The sequence below is a fragment of the Lycorma delicatula genome, chromosome 6 (assembly GCF_047948215.1).
Source record: "Lycorma delicatula isolate Av1 chromosome 6, ASM4794821v1, whole genome shotgun sequence".
In the NCBI taxonomy this organism is placed as follows: domain Eukaryota; kingdom Metazoa; phylum Arthropoda; class Insecta; order Hemiptera; family Fulgoridae; genus Lycorma; species Lycorma delicatula.
In genome coordinates this window covers 95,090,248-95,108,421 of record NC_134460.1, presented here as the reverse complement: position 1 = coordinate 95,108,421, position 18,174 = coordinate 95,090,248, and the positions used below count along the sequence as shown (strand labels likewise).

The 18,174-nt window shown below is 26.6% G+C and overlaps 1 protein-coding gene across 2 annotated transcripts in view; it reads right to left on the bottom strand.

Moving 5' to 3' along the window:
* The window catches only part of LOC142326829 (uncharacterized), a 70,414-nt gene extending 69,341 nt beyond the window's left edge, over positions 1 to 1,073 (bottom strand). For both annotated transcript variants that reach the window (XM_075369553.1, XM_075369554.1), the window contains exon 1: positions 1,019 to 1,073. In XM_075369553.1, coding sequence (XP_075225668.1) covers positions 1,019 to 1,052 — 34 coding nt within the window. In that variant the 5' untranslated portion in view covers positions 1,053 to 1,073. The remainder of the gene's footprint in view (positions 1 to 1,018) is intronic.
* Between the last annotated feature and the right edge of the window lie 17,101 nt (positions 1,074 to 18,174).

Sequence of the window (18,174 nt, the reverse complement as noted above, 5' to 3'; positions counted from 1 at the left end):
ATAAATATTCTAACACGTCGTTAGACAATATCAACGCAGTTAAAATATTTCAATATCTTTTTTTGAAATAGAATTTTAGTAATGATTGCAGTAATTATTATGAAGTATTGAAATATACGTTACGGTACTAAACTGAAATAAGTCCGTAAAGTATTGTGTGTCGTGAAATGTAGAGGACAATTAAAACGTAGAACAAAATGTAGTTTCTCCATCAAGCCCTTTAAACATTTGAACATTAAGTACCATCACCACCAACAATTATAAGGATCAGTCCTTTGTTCCAGATGACGTCATCAACATGGTTACCATGGTAACGTATTCAAAATGCTTTTTGAAAAGAATCTCGCTCTCTCCGCCTATTTCTAGACTGAGCTCTTTTTTTATAAAGGTGGAAAAAGTGGAAAGAGGGAATGATTTTTATCTCAATGGCTATAATATTTTTTTGTATGAGACTGCGTCGCTGATGTAAAAACTGGAAAGAATTCAAAGTTGTGTCAACAAAAAATAAACAAACAACAAAAAAAAACTGTTTTTTGTTTTAAAATATTAAAAATTAATTTTTTAACTTCCATCATTATAATTACAACTTTTTTCGTTTAAAATACATTTTGGTAAAAATAAACAAAGGTATAGAAAAATTACAATGCCTGACGTATTTTATCATCTGTATGAAAATTGAAAGCGATAAATAAAAATCTTTCAAATAGTTTGTTTAAAAGCAATTTTAAATCAAATTATAAAGTAACGTAAAATATTTTTGATAATATTACAGTCGAATAAATCCATCGTACAAAAAAGAAATATTTAAAAAACCCGTGTAATATAATGAAAAAATGCAGGCTTAAAAAATATAAGTATTAATGAAATTTAATTATCACACTTCAAGCAAAAATAATTGATTGTAAACATTTTTATGGTATATTTTTAAAATATATTTGTTATATTTGACATCTCATGTAAAAACGAAATTAAATTAATTAAAAGCTTTTACACAAATAAAAAACAAACCAAAACTTACTTTTATTATTAAAATAACATTTCCAGCATTTCATGATATAAGCGTGGTTCCTTCTTCGAATAATAAAATAAAATTTTATATATCTGTAAAAATTAGAATCATTTAAAATATAGAACATAAATCTCGGCTTTCATCAAAAATTAAATTATTGATTTATAAATCCGTTTTGACTTACCGGCTTCAATTGTGGGATACATCGTGCAACTCCCGTATTGACATACTTGATCGATACCAAACAAAAACATTGCGAAAAATGTTCAACATACCGTGGTATATAAGTAATAGCTTTATAAATAATGATCTTAAGTTGCAAACCGTTCGGCAGGAAATTTCTCTGGTGAGCCTACGGTATCAAAATCGCTTGGATCAGCGCTCGAATTATTTGGCAGTCAATTTATTAGATAACACTATCACTGATTTTTCAAGATTGCTAAGGAACAATATTCTTGGTTTGCCTTATCATTTCAATTAGGTGACTTTATGGTCTGGCCGTACGGAGTGCTCTTCTATTTCATTATTAAGTCACAAGCCGCTGGATCTGTGGCAACTTAATGTTAGTTCAAATACATCTTATTTATTGATTAATTATCTTGCTGAACAGATTGTAAATTTGCTGTGTCGTTATAATAAAAAAAAAATTAAAATATGAAAATGATCGTGCTAAAAAACTTAGATTTCAGTGTTCCCATTTTTTATTTCCAAATTATTTTTTTAACAGTTTTTTACATCGATAATTTTATATAAAAAGATAAATTTATTGAACTATTTTTTTTTTTTAGTAATTTAGAACTTAAGAACTTCATTCGCAATATTGATTTGGATTATATTTTTTTTTTTTTTTAGATACTATAATTCTTTTTATACAAAAGATAAAAATTTAGTTAGCGTTGTTAGTGTTACCAAGTTCATATGTGCATCATTAAGAAACAAATACTGTAATTAATAGTTTTAAATTATGATTGTTTATAAGTTAATTTAAAAAAGGATTTTTATTCTAGATTAAAAAGTTTTCCACATTTTTCTTATTGTTAAAAAGAAAACGGAGAACTTTACTAGAATTGCGTCATCATTCGCAACATATTATTATCTTTAATAATGGTGAAATAATCGATACATAAAATATTATAATTGTATAGGATTCATTTTTATATAAGCACGTTAAAGCCTTAAATTCAACTAAATTCAATTTTAACGATTCTTTTTTATTTTTTTAAACAACATTTTTCCATTTGCTAATAATTTTATTTCAGATATCATTGGAAGGTTTAAAAAAGATTATCGTCAAGTAAATAAAAAAAATTTAGACACTTGAAAAAAAATTTCATGAAAAACTTCAAGAAAATTTTAGGTAAAAAAAAAATAAAACAAATTTCCGTTTTCAGAAAATACCCCTTAGTTCAAACTCAAAATTACTACTTATTTATTTTTTTCTCATTATTAATTAATTCATTGCTTGTTAACTTTTTACATTTAGTAAAAACAGATTTTTTTTCATATAGATGTCTTTTTTGGACCTATTTACAAAAATAAAACAACAAATTAATGAAGTATGTTTAAATCATAAAACTATATTTTCAGTAAACGCACAAAAAAAATTAATTTAGATTTTTTGAAACCGACGTTAAATTAATAAGTTTTAAATTATTAATTGTTTATTATTAATTTGACATCGATTTAAAAAAAGAAGAGTTTACAAAGAAATAGTTACTAAGTTTTTTATTACATTTCTGAAGTCGTCATTCTTTATTAATTTTAAAAAAGTGTTACTTTTTAAATAAATAGACCAACTTATAGCTTATTTTCTATTCTAACCACTTAATATGATAATTAAAGTTAATTATTTAACATAATAATGTCGTTACACCCTGACTAGTAAATAGTTAATACTAATAACTAGTTAATAGGCTAACTTATTATTAATGTACTGATAGCATATTATCAGCTCTTCGTAGGATGCACTACTCTTTCAATAAACACTTGATTTAAAAGTAAAAAATAATTACAACTCGTTTACATACCGCATGTTTCACCCTCATCTAACTTGGTGATTAAAATACTTACTCAAATTTACGGAAATGAAGATGAAAAACGTTTAATTGTAATATTGGTTTATAAACTACAAGGAATTCTTTGATAAAACCAGTCGCTTCTATTTATTTCCTTCCTATAATTTTTACAGTAATTTTATTTATAAGTTATTACCCCTGAGTACTCGTCAATGGTCAGCCGGTTATAAATTTGCGTGAAAAAGATTTGAGGTGTGCATTTTGTTTAATTTATTTGTTGAGATAAAGTATTTTTTTATAATAAATTGCTGAATGACATGGATATTGGATCCAGTAAGCAGTGATTTGAATGTTTTTACAAAAACGTCCTAATTCAGAGATTCCAAAGCTAGGAGAATGGTTAACCACAGAATATTACTAAAAAAAAAGAGTGTATTTGACTTAGTATTCGACTAGTTAATAATTATTGAAATATGTTTGTTTTTGTAATATTGTATCCAAAAAAATGACAATGAAATTGTAAACCGTACGTTAAGAGTCTGGCAGATATCATTTCTTCAACCTTATCATTTTCTTCAACCCACCGGGTTGGTCTAGTGGTGAACGCGTCTTCCCAAATCAGCTGATTTGGAAGTCGAGAGTTCCAGCGTTCAAGTCTTAGTAAAGCCAGTTATTTTTACACGGATTTGAATACTAGATCGTGCATACCGGTGTTCTTTGGTGGTTGGGTTTCAATTAACCACACATCTCAGGAATGGTCGAACTGAGAATGTACAAGACTACACTCATACATATCATCTCATTCATCCTCTGAAGAATTATCTAAACGGTAGTTACCGGAGGCTAACCAGGAAAAAAAAAAGAAGATATCATTTCTTCAATCCACCGGGTTAGTCTAGTGGTGAACGCGTCTTCGTAAATCAGCTGATTTTGAAGTCGAGGATTCTAAGGTTAAAATCCTAGTAAAAGCAGTTACTTTTATACGGATTTGAATACTAGATCGTGAATACCGGTGTTCTTTGGTGGTAGGGTTTCAATTAACCCCACATCTCAGGAATGGACGAACTGAAACTGTACAAGACACTGTACACTTCATTTACATTCGTACATATCATCCTCATTCATCCTCTGAAATAATACCTAAACAGTAATTCCCGGAGGTTAAACAGGAAAAAGAAAGAAAGACCTCAGCATTTAAGCGGCCAGGCAATATGAACGGTCTAAACAGGTTACTATGAAGAAGGCCGCACAATACATTGTCAATAAATCGGTGTTGGAAATTACGTTTCGCCGTTTTATGAGGATTTACTTCTGTCCAATGTATGCTCATTGCTTATGTCGTTGATGCCATCTCGAGTGAAATTTTCCTCGTCGGTAAACAAAACATACTTGAGTCGTCGATTTGTATTCCACCAGTTGTAGAACTCCAAGCGAAGCGGACCGTCTCATGGGTGTTACCCAGACGTCTCAGAAATGGTCGACCTGAAACTGTACACATCATTTATACTCTTACATATCATCCTCGTTCATCCTCAGAAGTAATACCTGATGGTGGTTACGGAGACTAAAACAAAGATGTCATTATTATTACTCTTCACAAAAAAACAAAAATTTCTGTAATATCGATAAAACTGTTTTTAATAAATGATACTGATATAAAAAAAGGTAAGAAACAACTTTTCTATTATCAAAACTTGTTATTAATTTAGAATTTAGAAGTTAAGTATATGTAATAGACATACAATAATAGATAATAAACAATGTTAAAGAGTTCCACATAATAAGAAAAAAATAAAATTTTGTTACAAAACTCTTACCGGTACGATTTCATTTATATGTAATACATATCACATTTACAGAAATAATACAATTCTTACGATTATTCGTTGTTTAATAAATGAAATCGGGCCGGTAAGAGTTTTGTAACAATTTTTTGCTATAATTTAACTGAAATATATAAAGTTTTCATGCGTATTTTTTAATTATTTTTCATTTTCATTTCACTTCTAGGTTAGGTCATGTTTAGAGCTGTAAATATAGATTTTTACACAAAACCGTTTTCCACCTTCCGAAAAGAAAAAGAAAAAACATATTACAACGGGTCCAAAGAAATCTAATTATAAGTAAAAAACTTTGAAAAATTCTTCATGAATGTATCATAAAATTAAAATCTTATCATCTAATGGGTATACAATACAACATATTCTATCTGAAGGATCTAGACAGCTTAAAACAATTAACATACCTAAAGGCAGATAAATTCAAAACAGTATTTTACGAGTTAGGTAAAATAAAGCGTGGTATCAAACCACTAAACAAATTTTCAAAACACAGCAGTCGCATTATATTTTTTATAACGATTTTAAGATTTCATGATATAAGATTATGAAAAATACATATTTCATTCTCAAAACAATTTTCCGTTAAAAGAGGCCTTTTTATTTTCATTCCTGAAATTTCTCTTAGAAAAAATTGAAGAAAAATACTCTTTTCGAATAAAGTTAAATCAACTCGATTTTATGTCTTTATATTATGAATAAAGACAAAATATTACAAAAACGGGTGCATTTTTTGTTTAAATATATTAATTTGATTCGAGGAAATTGTTTTTATTATCATTCTTTAATAATCCTATATATTTTTTTTCAAATCAGTTTTCTACTTCTTTCATATATTTATATTTTGTTAAATGGAATAAATCGTATCCGTTCTTATTTTTTTTTTATGTATTCCACATTACAATCATTAATTTTCCTTTTGTCGCATTTCTATTAACATAATAATAAAAAAAGATCTTGCAATATCAAAAGTACATAAGTTGTAAATTTAAAACTCACAGATAAACACTAAAATATTTCTTTCAACGAAACAAATATTGATAATGAGAAATCTAAAGAGAAAAACATTTTTAAAATAAGAAAACTTGATTTTTTTTTTAAGGAAAATTCTAGAAATTTCAAAGAAGCACAGGAAATTAAAAAAAATAATAATCAACAGCTGACATATAATACTACATGTACAACTTAAGTATATAAATAGCTAGCATGTTTTTGCCAGGAAATATACCTTTTATATATGTATGATGTAATCTAATATAGCAAACCTTGTTTTACGAGGCAAGGAATTCAACAGTCGATAGAAAAATAATCAGTTAAAAATATTGTATTAATTTAGCTCTCGGGTATTAAAAATGAACTGATATTTAGAAATGCATTGATTATAATATCGATTGATTAAGGAACAGATTTATAGTAGAATTTCACAGCAAGAAGAAGAATAGTTCAAATAAAAAACATCTAGAATTAGTGTAGGACAGGAAGGTAATAAAGTTGATAAAAATATTAAGGAAGGAGAGATTTAAATAATTTCAGGCTACACTAAGCGTAATATTGAATATCTTCATGTAAAAATAAGTTTAAAATTAAAAACAATAAGATATGTTAGAAAAAAAAACAATAAATGATTACCTACAAAAGACTTACTACAAAAAATAAAATAATCCACCGGGTTGGTCAAGTGACATATTCGTCGTCGTAAATCATCTGATTTCGAAGTCGAAGTTCTCAGGTTCAAATCCTAATAAAGGCAGTTAGTTACTTTTATTCGGATTTGAATACTTGATCATGGATACCAGTGTTCTTTGGAGGTTGGGGTTCAATTAACCACAAGTCTTAGGAGTAGGTGACCTGAGTTTCTTCAAGACTACAAATTTACCGGTACAGTAACATTACACAAAGTCGCTAATCACTTTAATTTTTGACACGACTGTAAAAAAAAGTATTAAAAAAATTAAAGTTTTATTGTAAAATTATTTTTTTTAAAGTTTTACTATTTATCGCTTTTTAAACTTAATAATATTTCTTTCTTACAAAATTTCCTTCCGTCAATCTGTGAAATATCATTTTTGTCCACAAGTTTTCTCTTTTCATGAAATAAAGTAGCTATTATAATATTAAGTTTATATAATTTTTTTTTTAAATATATGTTTAATGACAAAAATATAATGCTGCATTTTATTTTCTCCAGAAAATATTTTTAAATTGCTTTCAGTTGTAATATCCAAAAGAAAATTTTTGAAAACTAAAACCGTTTTTCATCGATTTTTTAGTTCAAACAAATCTCTTTCTGTTACAGATTATATTCGCTATTTTACCCAGAAATATAGCTCATATATATGATTGTTGGAGAATTAAAAGGACAAGTTGATGGCCCATATCTCAAGGTATCCAGGAACAGTAAATTTGATTATAGCAGGAAAATGTAGTGGACAAAAACAACAAAAAGGAAGACAACGATAAAAACATAATTAATAAATAACTGAAGATGTAGAATTAGGAAGGATGTTGATATTAAGAAAATAATAGGAAAGAAAGATTATAACAAAAGATTAATGAATTTTTTTTTGAAATGACAAGAAAATCAAACGAAAAATATGAAAATGAAAAAATGTAGTAATATATTTTCAAAAAATAAGCAACACTGAATGCTTATCGAATAAAAAAACAAAACCCTTACGAACAGACTGAAATTCTATAACCAGATTATTAAAAAATTATAATTAGTAGATTTATAATGAATTACGAAAACAAAGATATTCTTTTACATCTACAAATTACAAATTTTCATATAATACGAGTAAAATTCACATCTGGTTATAAATTTATAATTTTTATAAAGTGCATTCTGTTTGAAATTTTCATGTAATATTTTTTTTACTTATAAAATATTTCTATTGTATTCTCAATTTTTTCACAAGCAGGCTAGAACCGTTATGTTTTTCCATCACGTTCGATTTATTTAGTAGTTGCGCCATCGCAAGACAGCCAGGGAGAAACAAGGCCCGGTTGGCCAAAATCTAAACCCGTGAAAATACAATTTAAAATCTTACTTAGAAAGAAATCATACGAACAAATTTATTTTTCTTAAACGTTTTTTTTTTCAATCTTTATTAATAAAATTATAATTGTGAGCTGCAAACGATTTACAAGTAAAAGAGATAAAGCCTACCACAGATTCACAGATAATTAAATAGAATAGTCTGGGATAATTAAACACAGTTAACTACCGCAGTAGAAACTTAATACGATATCGGATTTAATAAAATAGGGTACAGGAATAAATAGTAGCTTTTTTATAAAAAATAATTTGATTCTTCGAATAAAATTTAAAGGATTGCCTTTCGCAGGATAATATTTCTTACAACACACACCGGAACTGATATGCATATGTGATGTAATATTATAACACACACAAACAAGGATACCAACAAAAAAAAGGTTTTTAAAACAACATAAGGTTAGGTAGGCATTATAATTAAACCGTCACTTAAGCGTTTATAAACAGGTAAAAATCTGAGACCATAATGAAGAGCACAGCGGGTGATCTTATATTAGAGTGTGAGAATAAAATAATGTTGTATGTGTGTGTGTGTATGTACGTATTTACGTGTCTGTGTTGTATTTTTGTCCAGATACTGGTTTACATAGACCACATCACCCGCATTATCGTCACACCGCACAACATAAGAACATTTCCTGATCAAGACCGCTGAACGAAAGGACAAAGAAAAATAATCATCGAGCGGACACACATAATCTGCTTGCATGTGCGCGCGTGCACGTTAAGACACACACAGACACACTAATGGGACACTCGCACAAAAACTGGGCCAAACCGGCCACGTGGTCTTACTTCTACTCCCTTACAATGGATCCGTACCGTCTCCTTCTTTTTGTACTCCTACACAAACACACACACATACACACAGAAAAGAGAGAAAATACAAGTCAGTCTTCCCATATCAAATTTAGTTGTGCTTGTCCAAAAACTGAACCGAGAGCTTCACACGATATTTATAACAAATGTGAATTATTTGGATTTAACTCAATAATCCGTGGTAGGTAAATATTTATAATACCTATATAGTGTGTGTAAATATTATTCTCATCCTTTTGTGTTCATTATGTAGTGTAAACAATAAACAAATACCATATTTTAACTTTATAAAAGAGATCAATTAACAATAATTGAATAAGAATAATTTTTCTTATATTAAATATTTTAAAGGAAATTTATTTCATTTATGCTTAAATTATTCAAGAGAGAAATTAAGATTAATAATAAAGATTCCACAAGTATTAAAGCTGGTCGGTTTGAGACTTGACTAACTGCAGACGACTAACTGTGTTGTAAGTAGAATTAAAGCCGATTATAAGGGTGTATAATATTTCAACTAAATATATATATAAAACTCATACTTCGTATTTGAATAACGTAAAATGAAAATTATTTAAAGCCAAATAAAATACATCAACTCATATGTTTGTGTTTTGTACAAGTAAAATTTAATAGAAAATTTAGAAAAAAAGAGTTTTTTAATGTTTTAGACATTCTTAATAATAAATGTTATTATAAAATTTTAAATTCAATAATAATTTCATTTTTTAATACATCAAAGTAATATGAAGAAATAGAAGTGATTCTTGGCATTAAAATAAGTAAAAAAAAAAAACTATATGTACATTAAAAAGACGCTTAATTTTTCATTTGTACAGTCTTATAGTCTGTAAACAAAAACCAATATTTCAAGAGTAGATTCAATTAAAGAATTCAGGATGAATTTAAAACAAGACATTTTTAAAGTAAATGAATAAATCTTTTGTTTTGACAATAACAAAAGTCGGTCACTTCAACTGTTTATTACTTAATCTCTGTTTACTAATTATTAATTTATCAAAAAAAAAATTACATAAAATTTGAAATATTTCATTCTGAACAAAATAACATATCAGTTAACGAAATATGATTTAAATTAATCCAATTACGGTGAAATTGTTAATCATTATCAAAAAACTCAACCCTTAGTTCCAATATAAACAAAAATATTTTTTTGCCACATCTTAAAAAAAAATATCTACTATAAAAAAAAAATGGAGACGAAATTTCAGGAACGAAACATCAGGAAAGGAAAATTATAATTTTCTGCAAAAAATTAAAATCAAGCAGTTGATTTATTACAAATACATCGATATTAACGTCATATAATCTGACAATATGAAAAATGTAAAGATGTCGAATTTGTAGTAAAAAGGATTTATTTCAGTCTTTTAACTGAAAGATCTCGAGTTCAAATCGAGTCATGCTTATTATTTTTCATTCACCACCGAATTTTCATACCGTATTCTCAGGTACATACTTTGAAATCAAGTGGTAAATTAAACATCTCTGAAAAATATAAAAAATAAATATACTGATATACATTGGATTTATACTTATTGTTTATTCAATTACATTTTTGGTTTAAACAATCAAGTTTTTTTGTTATCTTGAAAAAAATATTAAAAAATTAAGAAATAGAAATTAGATATAACAAAAATACAACATTTTGTATAAAATTTAGTGTAGTATACTCTTTTTGTAGAAAGTAATACAAAGATTTTAATAAAGTTTTTTTTAAATTCGGTTATGTAGCAGATTTTATAAGATATTTCATTAAATATCTACACACCAAATTTCTTACAATCTGATATATTTAAAAGTCTTGGATGTCTAAGGAAGTATCACGGAAAACAAAGTATTTTCAGGTATGAATAATCTCAAAAGCCCCACGAGTTAAATAGCATGGAATACAAATTAATATTTTCGTTGGTTAAATACAGGCTACTGATATTCCACCCACCGGGTTGGTCTAGTGGTGAAAGTGTCTTCCCAAATCAGCTGATTCGGAAGTCGAGTGTTCCTGCGTTCAAGTCCTGGTAAAGTCAGTTACTTTTATACGGATTTGAATACTAGATCGTGGATATCATTGTTCTTTGGTGGTTGGGTTTCAATTAACAACACATCTCAGGAATAGTCGAACTGAGACTGTACAAGATTACACTTCATTTACACTCATACATATCATCCTCATTCCATCTTCTGAAGTATTACCTGTACGGTAATTCCCGGAGGCTAAACAGGAAAAAGAAAAGGCTATTGGTATTTAGTTGGGGCTGATGACCCTATCAGTCGATACCACTTGAAAAATTTTGTTGTTTATTATTTGTTTTTGGGCAGGCAGTTGATTAAAATATCTATCTACTTAGTTGGTAATATATAGAAAGATGACAAAAGTTAATAGGAACATAATGAGCGTTAGATAAAAAAAAATAATAATAATAATCAATAAAGAATAGCAAAAATATATGTATTTTATTATTTAAAATTTTATTAGCATCGCATTATTTTTTTATATCCGTATTTTTCTTATGAAAATTAATATTCTATATATTTTTTTTATTAAAAGAATAATATACAATTTATTCGTTTTATACAAATTTTATTAAGTCGTAAAGATAAAGATTTACGTGAGAAATATCATAAACGTATATAAACGTTCTAGTAATAAAACAAAGTAGTAAAGAAATCTATAAAAAAAATATAAATATAATATTAGAAAAAGGATATAAGTAACAATAAAACTTTAGAAAACCGTAAATATTTATTCCATCTGATTAAAATATCTAAACATAAAATTATCTTGCCTTTTTTATCGTCTAAATATTTTAGGGATAGCAGTTTCAGCCTATACGATAAGAAAAAAGAAAATTTAAAAAGTTTTTAATGTATATTGCACAATTTTGGGGGACTAAGCAAAATTATATTTCATAAATAATTATTAACTTATATAGATGCTATTTTTTTTTTTTTACTTAATTACAATTTGATAAAACAAGATTCCAGTAAAGAAAAGATTTCGGAGAAATTTTACACAAAGCATAAAAAATTTTATATCGTAAAATAAAATTCAGTTATATTCATTTTCTATACCAAGACAAAAGACTTTTCAAAAATTTTTAAAGTAAAAAATTTGCCAGATATAGCCTTATAGACTTTCTTTATTTCAGTAATTTAACTACGAAAATATACTTCTTGTTTCATATGGTTTAAATTTTTAAACCTTAATACAGAATGTGTTAGAAAAAAATGATATTCTCATACATTCTCCGTATTCAGATACACAATCAGGTACGAATAAACATAATTATAAATATTTTATCCAGATCTGTAGGTAATTATAAATTACATGATTTAAGTTAAAAATGGGGTAAGTGTAATATTTCACTGGAGAAAAAGAAGGAACTGCTTCATAATTTATCATGAAGGATTACGGGAAACCGTATAAAAATCTTGTTGACAGTCACATCTCAAAATATAAAATTAATAATAATATAAAAAATATAAGTTGATAAAATTCATAGTAATAATACGAAGAAATAATAATTTTGTTTAATTTATTTGTTTTCATAAACTGAACAATATTAGATCCCGTTAAGAAACAAGTCTTATCAGAAGATTTCCGTATTAACATAATTTGAATATAAATTATTCACACATTACAACACCAAAAAAATACAATGAAATATATGCTTATATCCTTAGATAATATTTAAAATATTATCAGATATTTTATTAATGTGGCGTCAACAAATAAAACCAAAAAAGGAAATAAAAATTAATTAAGTACAAGATTAATTTAAATAGATTTCAGTATATAAAGTTAATTTTTAATAAATGAAAACATCTAAATTAAGCTGTATTAGCAGAGTACAAGTTAAATTTTATAATATATAAAATGGTAATAATATGGTAAATAAAAGAAATTATAAATAAATTATAAGTGAATAGAAAACAATAACAATTTGGAAGGGGTATTAAGTGAAATTAAGTAAATAATTATTGTAAAAGTTAAATGGAAGACGTGAAAGATTCAGTGTTTCTTTAACTTATGATTATTAAATTTAAAAAAATAAAATTTGTTGTATTTTCTTAAAAAAAAAAAAAAAATACAATAAATTATTTAATTCAATATTAGATTGATTTTTTTTTAATTGATTTTAAAATGGCAAAGAAGCATGATTAGATCCTCTTTCTCGAAAGCCAAAAAATTCTGCAATAAATATTTTGTGAAAATAGTTCGTTGTAAATAACATACGTTAACGTTATAATTATGAATTAGTAAAATTCATTTATATGATACATACATATTTTTCTTTATTTTTTTCTGTTTACTTCAGAGATGAATGTGAATGATATATATGAGTGTAAATGAAGTGTGGTCTTCATTTAACTTGTGGTTAATTGAAACCCAACCACTAAAGAACACCGTTATCCACCATCTAGTATTTAAACCCCATATAAAAGTAACTGTCTTTAATAGAATTTAAACCATAGAACTCTCGACTAAGGTTGATACATTTTTACCAAAGAAATACTTCAGAAAATTAGCAAAATAATCGATTTTAAAAACTTCTTTTAAATCTTTATCCTCTCTTTTTCCTGTTTAGCCTCCGGTAACTACCGTTTAGATAATTCTTCAGAGGATGAATGAGGATGATATGTATGAGTGTAAATGAAGTGTAATCTTGTACAGTCTCAGTTCGACTATTCCTGAGATGTGTTGTTAATTGAAACCCAACCACCAAAGAACAATGATATCCACGATCTAGTATTCAAATCCGTATAAAAGTAACTGACTTTACCAGGACTTGAACGCAGGAACACTCGACTTCCGAATCAGCTGATTTGGGAAGACACTTTCACCACTAGACCAACCCGGTGGGTGGAATATCAGTAGCCTGTATTTAACCAACGAAAATATTAATTTGTATTCCATGCTATTTAACTCATGGGGCTTTTAAGATTATTCATACCTGAAAATACTTTATTTTCCGTGATACTTCCTTAGACATCCAAGACTTTTAAATGTACTTTAAATGACTTGAACGCAGTAAATCTCGACTTTCCAAATCAGCTGATTTGGGAAGACGCGTTATATTATATCCTAAAAAATCTGATGTATACAAGCATGACTTCCTTGTATGCCTATTAAATTACATACACACATTTTTTTTAAAGTGAAAAGTACGTAAAATTTTATTCTTTAATAACTTTTGATATGTTTTCATTTATTTTTTTTTATTTTTATTATTGAACTATTATTTATCGTAATCTTTTTATTTTTTTACAGAGTTTAATAATTATTAATAGATCAGTATATTTAAATTAAAAAAAGGAGATGAGGTCTGATTCGAACCGATGTGCCTTCCCCAATAATCAAATATGTCATTAATTAAAATTTTATTTGGCTATAACTCTGGAACCAATGAAATAAGTACCACTTATGGTACATCGTTGAAAAGTTTTCAATGAGAGCTTATTACTGCAGTTAAGAAAAACTCCAAAATCCAGTTTTTTGTTGGATTTTGTAGTTTTTTGGGCACTTTTTATTCACTCGATTGCAATCAAAATAGGAGGTGCACAACTAGTTGTTACAATAGTCCTACATTCAAAATTTCAACATCCTACGACTAATCGTGTTTGAGTTCTGCGAGATACACGCACGCACATACATACGTACGCACAGACGTCATGCCGAAACTAGTCAAAATGGATTCAGTGATGATCAAAATGGATATTTCCGTTGAAATCTAAAAACCTAAATTTTTTGCGATCACAATACTTCCTTTACTTCGTACAAGGAAGTAAAATTATAATTAAATTTTACAGCAAACTTCATATTTTTGCTATTTTAATCTCTACTCTTTCATTTTATTATTTTTTTAATGGATCCAATAGCCATTTCATAATAGTTTATTTAAAAGCCTTTTTAATGAATAACATAAAATTAATTGAAAAAGAAGTTCAGGAAAATAAAACTCAATCGAAATGTAAAAATTTACATAAGAAAACTTTCGTTTCATGGGTGAGAAATAATAAATATTTATGACTTTTTAGTTCAATAATATTATTCTTCTAGATGGATTAATCAAATGCCGAATAACATTATTTAATGGCTCATAAAATTTCACTGTTTTGTGTATTTTATTGTATCTTTTTACATAAAATGGGATAAAAAAAATTCATTTCATTCGTTTTAACTTAATACTGCCATAACTATGAAAAAAAAACAAAGGAAGCAAATAAAAATAAAAATATTAAGTCAGTATTGTTTCGAAGTTGTGTAATATTAATTTCGCGTGACTTAGTATAAAGGCGATAATTCTCTTGTTTATAATGTAACTAGCAATAAATATTTAATAATAATAACACTTTTCATAAAATTATTTGAATATTAAATTAATATAACTTTATTTTAATATATATATACTTTCTTTAAATAAGTGAAAATATTTTAATTAAAAAAATATATATATTTTTCAGTTTATAATTTTTATATAAAAATCACATCATATACTCTATTGTAATGGATGCATATCTATAAACCACAGCTGCCATTAAAAAAAAATTTAACAGACTTTGGTAACAATAAAAATGTTCTCAATTCAACATTTATATATTTTTATTATTTCTTTTTTAATTATGCACAAGCCGAACTTTTCAAAAGATTCCCTATTTCCATGATTCTTTTATAGTTTTCTACAGCAGTTCCTTAGGAGATCCTTTAGTAAGTAATTTCGTTTAAAATTCTTTAAACAAAATAATTATATTGTGGATTAAAACATTTGAAAATTATTATTTATTTATTTTTTTTTTATAACTTAGTACTGAATTTTTACAATACAGCATAATTTTATATATACAGAGTGTTCCAGGAAGAAATAGAGAAACTTTCAAGACATGTCCTACTGATGAATATAGTGAAAAAAGTTAATATAAACATAAGTCTAGAAACGCTTTATTTTTGAGTTATGACTAACGAAAGATTTTGTCAGGATTTCAGTTCTAATAAAACGAATCTCTTCCGTAATTTTTGGGACCCAAATTAAAGAATAAGGTTGATGGTTTTTAATGTAATTTGAATAGGAAAATAAAAGAAAAAGGTCTCAAAATTGTAATTTCAGTAATTTTTAATATATCCGACATAAGACACAAAATTCGTTGTCGAAAAACAATTTTTTTTTCTAGGTTAATTATATAAGAAGAAGCTTCTTTTTATTAGAAGAACTGAAATCAAGACGAAATTTTTCGCTAGCTAAACTCGAAAACAAAGCGTTTCTATAGCTACGTTTATATGAACCTTTTTCATTATTTTCACCAGTAGAACATGTCTTGAAAGTTTCTCCATTTTTTCATGGGACATTCTGTATATAATCAAATGTGATTCTAATGTATGTTGGAAGCAGTATACCCAAGTCCTTTATTCTTTCTTTTTAATATTCATTAAAAAAATATGTATTCCCCCATTAAAAAGAATGTTAGCTCATGGTCGGTAGCAATCTTTCTTTACATGTACTTCCCTTTTCTTATCTTCATTTTTAACAAGGTGGCGAATTCTCATATCATTCGACGTGGTAAGACTTTTCCTCATATGAACAATATTTTTTGTAGGCCTATCCAATTTTAAATAATAAAAACCGAACAAAGTAAAATAATTAAAAAACAGAAAGTAGAAAGTAATAATAAAATTGATTTTTTAAATAATTATTACTTTGATCAAGAATTTATCAATTCTTTACATTTCGACTTTTTTCGAGTGAAGATTACAGATTATAGTATTTTCACAGATTTTTTTAATTTTGTCCCAATTTCTAATTTAAAAAAGGATTTGAAATTTTTTTATAGAATGAATGTTTTTTAAAATGTTTATTTTATATTTTATCAAAGTAAGTAATTTCTACGCCGGTTTTAAAAATTGCTAAATCAGGAAAATACAATCTTTCTTATTTACTTAATCCATCCATTTATTTTTGTAAAAATAAATTATAAAAATAAAAAATAAAAACGATTATAAAACCGAACTATAATCTAAAAATAAATAGTAATGCAATTTTTTTCTTCAAAAGTCCATTTTTCTCATTTTTTTATATAAATTTAATTAAAAATTTTATTTACAAATATTCCACATTCCCTGAAACTAAAATGATTACCAAATATTTACGTCTAAATATTACCAAAGCTTCATTTTCAAAAAATAGTTAATCTGCAATAAAATTTTATGTATAAGTTGAAAAAGATTCAACTTAAATCCGAAAAATATTGGGGGACAGTACCAATTATTATTTTTTTTAAATGTTACAAAAACTTAATTTCATATGGAATAGGCAGATTTTTGTGACTCCTCTTAAAATCTAGGTGGGAAATTGAAACAGATCTTTGTATAAATTTCACAAGAATGACGAGTGAATGAAAACGTTTTAGTCACGGCCAGAAATTAGAAATCATAACTAAGTTTTTAACGGATACTTTTAGTTTAATCAATTTGCAAGTATTTTAATAATCTATAGAAAAGAAGATTGTTGAAGATGTTGTAATTTCACGAAAACTCTTCATTTAAATTAATAAGTGATTGTTTATACCCCATTTTTACCATCGTCTGACGGTATTAATTAAATTTCAACCAACATTACCAAATGAAGACGTAAATAATATATATATATATATATATATATATACGTATATTTTACTGTGTATGTACATTCATCTTTTTTTCTTTAATGAGATGACATCATACCGATGACGTCATTTAATTATATGTAGTCAATACAGCATAAAGGTCAGCTGCCGTTCATAGACTGCATAATGTAACACGATAAAGTACTGTTTAAACATCATTTAATGAAACCAGCCATACGAAATAATGTCTTATGTAAGGTGAGGCCAACCGACACTCCTATAATAAGCCAATAATTTTCTAATCTTTCCATTTCTACCGCCATATTTAATAATAGTTACAATAATACAGTTTAAGGTGGAAAGAGAATTTCTAATATCGGCCTCTTAATTCTTTTTCCTCTTCTTCTTCTTCTATTTTATCTTTTCACTCACCTTCATTATTATTTTCATATCAATCATAATAATCGATTGCCTATAACTTACACGATGATGAATTGTATGTCTGTTAAATGTTTTGTTCCATTTAAGTTTAACATATTATATAGTTTAGTACCGCCAGATCCAAGTCTTGTTTTCTTCTTTAATAAGTCTAATCATGTTCTGGAATACTGGTATTCAACTGGAAACAGGTGTTCATCGGTCATCGGTTTGTACGTAACTAACTCGACTCTACCTTTGGGCTTTTACAGTTCTTAAAAAAAAAAAAGAAGAAATTTATCCTTGTTTCGTTCAGTAAAAACATACATCTGTTCCACTAAATTATAAATGTAATGTTGTATATTGAATTCTCTTTAACCACACTCCATAAATATTAAA